We start from the raw sequence: 11,157 nt of genomic DNA on the forward strand, positions 1-11,157 counted from the left end.
TCACACACATATAAAATGCTGCTCTTAGCCTCAGAGGGAACAGATTAGCGACCTGGCCCTCATAGCGGGGTACGGGGGTGCGCGCAACCTCCTAAACAATAAATTAAAGAGCACATTCTTGCACCAGCTGCGCTCTCGTCTCCGTACGAGCTGCCATTGTTTTCTGAAAGTGTGGCGGGAAAACGGCGGACTGATCTGTATGGAGTAAGGTTACTGTCAAAAATATTCATCCACAATTCTCACCATTCATATTCGTAATGCTAAACATTTGTATGTTAATAAAAAACTTGTACACAAAATTCTGCTGTCATATGCATGAGTTTGATAAATTTAGGGTTAGGATTGTTTTTACGAGTATGAACCGAAAAGTTGTGAGTGCAACTCTAATTTCTACGACGACGAAGTCTTCCCTGTGAGGACGAATTCAAGTTTATGGGTACGAATAGAAAAGCCTTGAAATGACGTCACATAGCTCACGGGGGAAGGTAATCGAACACCGATTGCTCCAAACGCGCATGCGCTAAAGATGGCTGGCAGCGGTGGACCCGGACCTACCGGGGCAAGTGACGCGTCACAGGTAAAGTAAATAACACATCCAACTTTTTGTAATTTATTTATTTCATGAAATTGTACTGTTTTTATTGATATACAGTTTATGGACGAAAGACAGTGCTGCTTAGCTTGCAGGCTAACGAGCCGGGCCGGTGACACGGTCTTCTCATGCAAGGAGGCTAATGAGGAGGCTAGGAGGCTAAATAAACAAAACAAACATAATTTGAGATTATGAATCGTGGCAATTGGCGTATGAATCAGCCCATTGCACAGCCATTGTACAGTTTTAGTTCTTTGCAAACTCGGACACGTGCATTAGTTTAGTTTACAACGAGTCTCCCGGAGAGTCAGTCAGTGGATCAATGGGCTGTCATACACACATTACGACGTGTGTATTTTCGTTGTTTTATCTGCCATAAAGTTTGATTTTACTGGTTATGGGGCGCGTTTTTCTGGCGGTGCCACAGAGACGAGAGCTGGGACACCGGGTTATTTTCTCCGTGTAAAGAGTTTCAAATCGTTTATTATTTAACCACAACTATAACTCTGAAGCTGTTTAATCAAGGTTAAAAATACAAAAAGAAACATAAGGCAATTTTTTTGCATAGCTTATTGGATCAGAGTAATAATGTAACTTATTAACGAACACAGTTTCATGGTAAATGACTATGTATATAATGAAATAGAATGCATCAAACTTACTATTTTTTTGTTTACAGGGACCAGTGGCCACTCGGTTATTGGAACGTTTGAAATCAAGAATTACAGATGTGTTGGATCAACCTCACTTGAACTTGGACTACTTCCAATACATTGTGAATCAAGAAGCATTCATTCTGACAGCTGCCTCCAGTACTTTGAACATCCCACCTGAAATTGTGTCGTGTCTTCTATCGTTGCAAAGTAAGATCGACTCAGCTGTTGCCCACGAGAGTCCCTGCACTTTTATTAGAACTGGAGGACGAGGACGAGGACGACCAAAATTCATTTTTTCTGAGGAGCTTCTTTCTCAGCTCATCGACATCCCTTTACCTGTGACTTGCATCGCCAATTTGTTGGGGGTCAGCCAGAGCACAATCTTCAGGCGTATGCATGAACTTGGCTTGTCCACCCGTTCTACATACAGCAACCGAACTGACTGTGAATTGGATAATGCAGTTCAGTCCATCAAAAGCAGGATCCCAAATGCAGGTTATAGAATGGTAAAAGGCTGTCTTCAAGCTCATGGACATAGGGTTCAGTGGGATCGGATTAAACAGTCCATGCACAGAGTTGATGCTCCAGGAGTTTTGGAGAGAATGACTCAGCTGGGGTGCATAGTGAGAAGGAAGTATTTTGTGCAACGGCCTTTATCGTTAGTCCATGTCGACACCAATCATAAGCTCATACGGTAAGACTTTAATGAGATCTATTCATGTATTTATCTATTTGGGGGCACTGCTCATTGTCGATCCATGTTTTGTTTTCTAGATACAACATCGTCATATTTGGTGCTATAGATGGGTACTCGAGAAAGGTTTGTCATCTTTTATTGCAGTGCTTTATTATCTCTGAATGTGTCATGTATTCACTGTTGTGTCATAAACTGCATGTGCATTACCTCCATGGTTCACATACATAATTATATTGATTGATATTGAATATTATAGAATATTGACTGGTCAATCATATGAAAAAAATGGTGGTAGGATGGAGGGGTAGGTGAAGGTAATGAGAAGAGAGGGAGGGATTTAAAAAGAGATCAAGAGCAGCAGGAGGATGAAGAAGGCAGGTGGGAGGAAACAAAGTCAGAGGTACAGGAGGAGAAAAGCAGGGAATAAACATTTTAAATGAAGATAATTAAAATTATGTGCTGTAGGTCTTAATATTTTGCCTTTACATATTAAAATTCAGTCTTTCTATACAGATTTTCTATCTGGAACCTGCCACAAATAACCGTGCAAACACTGCTCATTCAATTTTTCTCAAGGCAGTGGAAAACTATGGCTGGCCTTCCAGGTGAACAATGACATGCATTTGGGCAATTGTTTCATTGTCAGAATTACTCATTTCAGTAATAGTTGATGGAATATATTGTTGTGATGATGGACATGTATTTTCTAGGGTCAGGGGCGATGAAGGTGTGGAAAATGTGTCCATTGCTGAAACGATGTTCACTGTGAAAGGCACTGGAAGAGGGAGCTTCATAGCTGGGCGCAGTGTGCACAATCAGAGGTTATAATAAATAATTTACAGTTTATCAATATTAATTTGTAAAATGAAAACATAATTGTTAGAAAGTATTTGATAGTTTGATAATTTAAATATTTAGCTGAATAAATCCTGTTTCTGACCTAGGATTGAACGCCTTTGGCGAGATGTCTGGACCAGCGTGACACACCTTTACTATGAAGTTCTTCATAGTCTTGAGGAAGATGGCCTGTTGCATTTGGAAGATGTCGTTCATTTGTTTTGTGCGCACTATGTCTTCCTTCCACGTCTGGCAGAGGCCCTTCAGACTTTCACAGAAGGCTGGGACAACCATCCTTTACGGTCTGAAGGAGGACTCTCCCCAAACCAGCTCTGGGTTATGGGCCACATGAATACACCTTCTGACACTAATGAGGATTTGCAGGTTTGTTGAGGTGCTGTTTCCAAAGACAAAGTGTAGTTGACAAGTTTTTAACCTGAAAATGTGGAGGCTTAGGTTAATATAAATACTACTGAATTCTTATTATTTGAATGGGGTTAGTATCTTCAACACAACAATGTGGAAGGAGTAGAAGGTTAAAATTCAGGAACAAGGTGTTATAAAAAAATATATACAAGTAAGTGTGTAATACTTCTTTGATGTGATCACACAAATAGAGCAAGTCAGCAAATTTTGAAATAGATATACTCGTGATTGCTTGGAACAATAAACACATTTTATATATTCTGGTTAATTTTTTCTGTCGTCACTGCACAATGCCTGTGTATGTGAGTGTGTGCTTTGGTAGGCTGTTAAAATGTTTCTTAATTATCCCTTATAACTGAATTGTCAAAGTCAGATTTTGGCTAAATTTTGATATCAGCCTAGTTCCCCTATTACTGCAGATTCCCCGTGCATGACGACTCAGGCTAACCAATTTCATTTCAATAATTTAATTAATATAATAGATATATATTAATTATATTATTTTATCAGGCTAACAAATGCTGTTTTAAACAAAATGACATTAAAAAGTTTTTCATTTCCCTCCCCCCCAGAACTTGGAGCTATATGGAACTGACTGGGAAATGTTTGATGCTGTGCATGAGGAACCATATGGAGTTCAAGTCCAGGAAATTGGGTGCCCTGTGACTCAGGATATTATTGAAACTGTCCAATCCATGATACAACCCCTGGCCTCATCAGAATCATTTGGTAGAGACATTTACATTACAATGGTTCAGTGTATTGAAAGTCTAATGGCAACACAAGAAATGGCTGACACAACACAACCTTGAAAAATGTAATTGTTTCAAAAAATGCATGCCTTACAAATGTTCAGTTTAACATGAGACAAGAGTCCCAACATTGATTGCAACTTTTTCATGACTCTCCACAACATTCGTCACAATTACATTTTTGACTTTTAAAACTTGCCTCAAAACCCAAAAAATGTTTGTGGGTATTCTGAAGAGTAACATGGAGGTAAAAACTAACTTTGGAGTGAACTACCATTTATATAAAAACAATGGTTTTGTAACAGTGAAATTAACAAAAGATGACTGAAACAGAAAGTTGTCAGGTAAAGCGGCAATGATATGTTGCCGTTACCTTTTTTCTCTTTTCATAGGATGGCTACACCCTGTCAAATGTTTGCCCATGGGACACAGCTAGTGTCAAAATGTTTTTGAATTCACTGTATGTTCTCAGGTGAGCTGAAGGGAATGTGACAGTGCGACTGCAGGCGCTTACAGTTGGAAAACAAACTGTGTGTTGTGTGTCACAGTCATGTTGGAACTGTATATTTATGAGGAACTCCTTCTTCTCGCTTGGCTGAACAGGCTTGTGTCGTTGTCCAGTCATCCACTGCATGATGCGCCCTACTGTCAAGCCTTCTGGAGTAACACTGCTGTTGCTGGGGCCCTCGTGTTCTTAATGAAGAGATGAACACAATGTTAGTCTGAATTGAAAACGTTTTAGTTTTCCAATTGCTAAATACCTTACATATACAGAACTTATTGAATTTTTGAGTATCTGAAAATTTCATAAATCAAAGTTGAAACTACATAGATTTTAACAAAAGCTGTATTTGTTGTGGCTAGATGGCAATGTTGTGGCAATTGTTTTGACACCCTATTATTGTCAGTACAACTGTACAAATCAGCCATATGTTACTCCTCGCTTAATGAAACGGTGTTATCCTAGAGCTCATAATATGACGTTTTATGAGTTACACGATTGTCAATGGTGGCATCAAGTTTCAAAAAATGCTTTGATTTAATGGGTTGTATAGTTAGAATCGATTAAACCATTTATACTGCACTATAGAAAATGTACCGCAGGATAACAGACAAAGTTAGTCTCTTTAGCACCCCTATCTTGGCTAAAACATACCAGAGTCTTCAATTTCCTGTAGGTAGTCTTGAAGAAAGTTCATGATATGTACTTCCTTTTGGTGCTTGGCAGAACCAATTTCACTATAGACAGGACGGGTGTTCTCTAGGAGGAAGGCAGCATCAGCCTTTAAGAAGAAGAAAAGGCATTTTAGTTTGTGTAAACATAATTCTCAAAAAGACATTCACGCTGAATAAAAAGCAGTCAAGAATGAAATATACCTCAACATCTTCCCCTGGAATAAACAGTTTTTGGCAGAGATCTTGATGACTGTTCATGACTTCAGGGAGATCATACAGCATCAGGCCTTTCCTGAGCTGGTCGAGCATGGGGAGGAGCCTCATGGTGGAGTGAAGTATGACAGTTCTAATGGACAAAATGTTTCAGCAGAAGAATACACTTAAGTAGTATACCTATTGAATGTCTTAATGAAAAATAAAAATGTCACCAAACACACCTTGTCATGCTTTCCCTTTTTTCAGTGGACACAACTCCAGTGTATCCGCAGGCCACAATATCATCAACCAGGTCACTGATGTTGTCATTCGTGGCGTTGTTTATCTGGAAACAGAGAAGGTTTCAAGTGAAATAAATTATTACTTTATCATTGTTCTGTAAAAGCAACAAACCAAAATATTAATTATGCTAGCCATATCATATTGTAGTTAAATGCAATTACAAACTTAGATAAAATTGTATTTACCCTCTCAACAAGCAGTGACAGTTCTAAATCTGTTACATCACTGGCAGACACAACAATGCTCTCAGCGTCACTGGAGCAGAGGTATCTGAAGCACCATTCGCGCATGAAGTTAGGACAAGGTCCTCCTTGTGCCAGGCTAGTGGCCATGACCTCTCCTGCACTCCTAATCCTAATCAAAACAAAACAAATAAACTCCCTGAATGTATTTGCTATATATAAGACAGGATTAAGTAATATTGTACTTGATATGCTAAAGAAAACACACAATTAATACCACTGTGTACCTGAAGAATCTAGAGTCCAAACTGTTGAGACAATAAACAGGATTCTTCCCTTTCTTATCTGGCCTTCCAACAAAGAGTCTGTTTTCAATCTCTGCAAGCATTTCTGTAAAACAGTAAAATACAGAAAACTCAAAAGGTCTCTTCTGTCTCTGCTTTTCTGCCAATTTGATTAGCATTTGAACCATCTGCACCATTAGAGACCTCCTGCTGATGTTGACAGTGTCTTATTCGACAAATTTGGACAAATAATAAGAAATTGTCCTCATAACAGTCCATGAAAAGCTCTTGGACTTCAACCAGTATGCAGATAATTCCTTTCCTTTATGTGACTGATTATATTTTATCTTACATCTGGCCTTATAAGAATTTAATATGCGCAAATTTGCTGTCATTGGGAAATATAGACAAACATTTCACCTGTGAGGAATTCTCTGCTAAGGGCCCCAGTATCGACACCTGCCTCGCCAAAGAATGTGACCTTAAGTCTACATTTGGGTGATGTCTTCTTCTGCCGCTGCCATTGTTGCATGCCTCTGCTGAAAAGATCAGTTCTTGACACACAGATGGAAAATCTGTCTTCTTCATTAACTTTTGAAGCGATCCAATCCAAAATTTCCTCAGTACTGAAAGACAGACAGAACAGAAGAAAAAAAATAAACATTAAAATTGACACCAACTTGTCTTTTCTGAATGCTTATTTACTATTATTGAACACTTATCATTTGAATAACAAACTAAATTAGACACGGTTATACTGTCTGTGTAATTTCCTCGTTGTTACAATTACTCCAGTTGTTGGGTGTAACATGTCCTATACTGGTGAAATTTAAAAAGGCTGAAAACAGGTCAAGACAAGAACAAAACATGTCACAAGCAAACCATGTTTTTAGATTACCACATTTCTCGGTGATCACACTCCACACATATTACAAAGCTTTCCAGCAGGAAAAAAATGTCAAGATTGATATTGGAGTATTCCAAGTGTATATTATCCAGATTACATAATTTGTAACCATAATTACTTCATGTACACTATTACCTTTGAAAAGTACTGACTGGGACTGATCCACTTGACTCATGACTGCCACTTTCTGTAGGTCTTCACACATAAAGAAAACAGCTTGCCTTAAATTATACTGGCACAAACACTTGCATACATATGAAAATTGGCAAAGTGATCCTTAGATGTAATTTGTTAAATGAACATGGATATACAGTAAAATAAATAAAGTAGAATCAATAATATTACCGTAATCCACATGTGGCTGCATGGATTTCAATTATGTCAGCTTGAAATGCATTGTTGCACACAGGACATTCTGCTGTCTTAAAATAGAATTTACAAGCCATGTGAATAAATCCTCAAATTATCTCTGACATTAATGTCTTAATTTACCAGGAAGGCACAAACAGTTTCACCTTGTCTGCCTTGCTGCAAATGGAATGTTGGAATGTATCTTCATGTTCTTTGCTGCAGCTTTCCTAGGGAAGAAGAGAACAGTAATAATATGGAAGTATTTCAACCATAGCACAGAATAACATCATTTTCCAATATTAAGAGCTGTGAAGTAGTCTAAAAGACTCAACTTTGACATACCTCATCTGCAGAAGAGGACAAATCTAACAGTTCTATCTTGCATTCCTTGATATGTGCTGGGAGGATCTGAAGAGGAACCATTATCTTGCAGGTTGTACATTGGGCTTTGGGCATGTTCTCAAACTCTTTTGCTTCCGGTGGTAATGGAATAGTATCAAGTTCTTCTTGTAGAGGAGAAATGTACAATGTGCATTTTCCATTCCCGCTTACTGCTTTCAGTTGCTGGCCATTGTATCCATGGAGATCTGGAGGAATAACAACTAAGCTCCGCCGTCCACCACCACCTAAAATGATAATATCATGGATACTGAACACACCTGAACATAGAGTAACAACTCATAATGCATTGGATTTATATATTACTTTTAAGGCACCCAAAGCACTTTACATTTAGTCATTCACACCAAATTCATGCTGGTGGTAGTAAGGCACATGTGTGGACACGTGCAGGACACAGCTGCGCTGGGGCAGACTGACGGAAGCTTGGTAGGCAATCACCAATGCACCAAACGGCTCTTTCGACTACCACCCAATATTCACTCACATTCGTACTCATATATAGAATATTTGGAAACAACATTAATTCAGTGCATATATGCCTACATACCTGTGGACTTGTGCAGCATCCAACCACCACAGATATTTGCTAGTCTTGGATATGCACTAAAAAGCAAATCTGAAAACTGAAGAGATGGACAATAGTCAAAGATTTATTGCAATGACATATTTATGACCTACTGTCAATTTCATCATGCAAATATTAATTAAATCACATGTCAAGATGAATTCTAAGATGTGTGTTTTTCTCTTCAGACATGACTTGACAAAGCAATAAAATAATAGTAACGTACCTCCGAATGTGTAATGTTTTCAGATATGGATAGAGAACGCTTTCCAAGGCCAGCCAACATTAGTGGCAGTTCCTCTTCACCTTTTGGTGTTTTTTCATATTGCTTGTTAAGAAGAAAAAAATTCACCAAAAAGCTCTTTCCAGATTCTTTTGTCCTGAATGGTGTGAAGCGCCTTTTGCCCCTTGCCTCCTTTTGAAAAAATCCTGGAAAAGACCTAAAAAGATGGCGTACCATTATTCTCATCTTTTATATTCCATCAACAAAAACACAAACAAACAACTCAGAAGTCCTAATGATGATGTTAGTTTAAGTAAATTTGTTTACTTTGTGTAGTAGTTTACAAATTAAAATTAAAAAATCTACAGCTGTTCACTACCTTCTGACTGAATCGGACTCAGGGACCTATTATGGCCAAATATGCCTGAACTAGGAATGCCTACCGGACCATTTCTTGTTTTACTGACAGTCCAGTGTTCTGGGATCTTGTCAGTTGTTGCGCTGCCTGCTGAGGCTGCCTTACTGACTGCACTCCCTGTCCAACAGCAGCTTCTCCTGAAGTTCCCTGTTCGCCTGGCCTGACATTTGCAGGTACACTGTTAGTCAACATTAACACCAGATTTTGTGCCGTGTTAATGATGTCTCTTAATTGGACCTGAGTAAGAAAAAAGACAAAATTGAAAAGCAAATGTAAAAGACTTGTTATGATTTCCCGGAATGCCTGCAAAATAACTTCCTCTTCTTGTGAGCTTGAGTCAACATCCACACCAAACAACAAGCCAGTATAGAACGATGAAAAACACACTTGTGCATCTGATCTCGGGCATATGACTGCTTTTAAATAATAAGCATTATTATAAGACTCTATTGAGTGTTGTCTGTTATTTCTGAATAACAGACCACTGCTAGTGATGTCGCTCTGATCCAAGAGGCCAAGAGACATTTGCCTTATGTTTCTTTTTGTATTTTTAACCTTGATTAAACAGCTTCAGAGTTATAGTTGTGGTTAAATAATAAACGATTTGAAACTCTTTACACGGAGAAAATAACCCGGTGTCCCAGCTCTCGTCTCTGTGGCACCGCCAGAAAAACGCGCCCCATAACCAGTAAAATCAAACTTTATGGCAGATAAAACAACGAAAATACACACGTCGTAATGTGTGTATGACAGCCCATTGATCCACTGACTGACTCTCCGGGAGACTCGTTGTAAACTAAACTAATGCACGTGTCCGAGTTTGCAAAGAACTAAAACTGTACAATGGCTGTGCAATGGGCTGATTCATACGCCAATTGCCACGATTCATAATCTCAAATTATGTTTGTTTTGTTTATTTAGCCTCCTAGCCTCCTCATTAGCCTCCTTGCATGAGAAGACCGTGTCACCGGCCCGGCTCGTTAGCCTGCAAGCTAAGCAGCACTGTCTTTCGTCCATAAACTGTATATCAATAAAAACAGTACAATTTCATGAAATAAATAAATTACAAAAAGTTGGATGTGTTATTTACTTTACCTGTGACGCGTCACTTGCCCCGGTAGGTCCGGGTCCACCGCTGCCAGCCATCTTTAGCGCATGCGCGTTTGGAGCAATCGGTGTTCGATTACCTTCCCCCGTGAGCTATGTGACGTCATTTCAAGGCTTTTCTATTCGTACCCATAAACTTGAATTCGTCCTCACAGGGAAGACTTCGTCGTCGTAGAAATTAGAGTTGCACTCACAACTTTTCGGTTCATACTCGTAAAAACAATCCTAACCCTAAATTTATCAAACTCATGCATATGACAGCAGAATTTTGTGTACAAGTTTTTTATTAACATACAAATGTTTAGCATTACGAATATGAATGGTGAGAATTGTGGATGAATATTTTTGACAGTAACCTTACTCCATAGATCTGCAGCAAGCACACAAGATATGAAGGAAACAGCAGGAAAAACCACACACGATGGCTCTCTGTTCAATCTGTTCTGCTGCTGTAGAGTTTGGGTCGTAAATATGTGGGCTGTGTGATTATCGGTGTGAAAAGGAAGGCTGAGGGTACCACAGACCAGCAAAGCAATTATCACCAGGGAGACTGAACTGCAAATTAGGGTCGTGATATTTTTTTTCCCGTTTCAATTTGGATTTCTGAACTCAACAACTTTGTCCCTCAGAACTCAGCACTAGCACCAACAACAGAGCTGAGTGCAACCAAGACGCAAGAAGAGTTTAATTTCACAAGAGAAAGCAACTATTCTCAACAAATGCAATCTCAAGCAGCACAACTGTTACATGCAGCACTGGAGAGAAACAACCTTCAGTATGTGCAATATAGTGTAGTTTTCTACTGTGTTTAGAAAAAAAACATCATTATTAAGTGCTATGCATGTTATCTACAAGTGCATTCACTCACTCTGCATCCCAACCTGCATCTTTAAGTGTAAGAAGGAGTGTTTCCACAGGTTCTTTATTCCAACATCACTCAGACTGTTCAATGTTGCATTATAAGTCACTGGTCTTCTACATTTACTTCTCTACACTTTTCTCTTTACATTCCCATTCTTCTGATGCTTCTGCTCCAACTTATGTGCAATGATGTGCTGTAATGTCATCTTTTGTACACACCGAT

The 11,157-nt window shown here is 38.9% G+C and overlaps 2 protein-coding genes across 5 annotated transcripts; one reads left to right on the forward strand and one right to left on the reverse strand.

Moving 5' to 3' along the window:
• The first annotated feature begins 459 nt into the window (after positions 1-459).
• On the forward strand, positions 460-5,570 carry LOC110967115 (uncharacterized). Of its 2 annotated transcripts, XM_051954800.1 has the most exons (7): positions 460-577; positions 1,272-1,942; positions 2,023-2,068; positions 2,459-2,550; positions 2,656-2,766; positions 2,890-3,166; positions 3,781-5,570. In XM_051954800.1, the coding sequence occupies exons 1-7, from the start codon at positions 527-529 to the stop codon at positions 4,018-4,020; spliced, it is 1,488 nt and encodes a 495-aa protein (XP_051810760.1). In that variant the 5' UTR covers positions 460-526; the 3' UTR covers positions 4,021-5,570. The 2 variants fall into 2 exon arrangements, with proteins under 2 accessions (XP_051810760.1, XP_051810761.1); XM_051954801.1 differs by lacking the exon at positions 3,781-5,570 and having other exon boundaries at positions 2,890-3,476.
• Positions 4,012-10,198, reverse strand: LOC110972585 (uncharacterized). Of its 3 annotated transcripts, none has more exons than XM_051954798.1 (15): positions 10,062-10,131; positions 8,992-9,203; positions 8,552-8,765; positions 8,308-8,383; positions 7,701-7,984; positions 7,523-7,585; positions 7,353-7,429; positions 7,143-7,202; positions 6,521-6,726; positions 6,104-6,206; positions 5,820-5,982; positions 5,574-5,677; positions 5,338-5,482; positions 5,117-5,243; positions 4,012-4,653 (listed from the first exon to the last, which is right to left on the reverse strand). In XM_051954798.1, the coding sequence occupies exons 1-15, from the start codon at positions 10,110-10,112 to the stop codon at positions 4,358-4,360; spliced, it is 2,181 nt and encodes a 726-aa protein (XP_051810758.1). In that variant the 5' UTR covers positions 10,113-10,131; the 3' UTR covers positions 4,012-4,357. The 3 variants fall into 3 exon arrangements, with proteins under 3 accessions (XP_051810758.1, XP_051810757.1, XP_051810759.1); XM_051954797.1 differs by having other exon boundaries at positions 5,820-5,988; positions 10,062-10,130; XM_051954799.1 differs by lacking the exon at positions 8,992-9,203 and having other exon boundaries at positions 5,820-5,988; positions 10,062-10,198.
• Between the last annotated feature and the right edge of the window lie 959 nt (positions 10,199-11,157).

Source organism: Acanthochromis polyacanthus, chromosome 10 (genome assembly GCF_021347895.1).
Source record: "Acanthochromis polyacanthus isolate Apoly-LR-REF ecotype Palm Island chromosome 10, KAUST_Apoly_ChrSc, whole genome shotgun sequence".
NCBI classification, from domain to species: Eukaryota; Metazoa; Chordata; class Actinopteri; family Pomacentridae; genus Acanthochromis; species Acanthochromis polyacanthus.

Excerpts from the sequence above, each read along its gene's own strand:
- LOC110967115 (XM_051954800.1), top strand. The coding sequence starts at position 527 with ATGGCTGGCAGCGGTGGACCCGGACCTACCGGGGCAAGTGACGCGTCA. Across the intron at positions 2,551-2,655 it reads AACTATGGCTGGCCTTCCAG|GGTCAGGGGCGATGAAGGTG; the intron begins GTGAACAATGAC and ends TGTATTTTCTAG. Across the intron at positions 3,167-3,780 it reads ACACTAATGAGGATTTGCAG|AACTTGGAGCTATATGGAAC; the intron begins GTTTGTTGAGGT and ends CCTCCCCCCCAG.
- LOC110972585 (XM_051954797.1), bottom strand. The coding sequence starts at position 10,112 with ATGGCTGGCAGCGGTGGACCCGGACCTACCGGGGCAAGTGACGCGTCA. Across the intron at positions 7,985-8,307 it reads GATGCTGCACAAGTCCACAG|GTGGTGGTGGACGGCGGAGC; the intron begins GTATGTAGGCAT and ends TTATCATTTTAG. Across the intron at positions 5,678-5,819 it reads TGTCACTGCTTGTTGAGAGG|ATAAACAACGCCACGAATGA; the intron begins GTAAATACAATT and ends CTCTGTTTCCAG.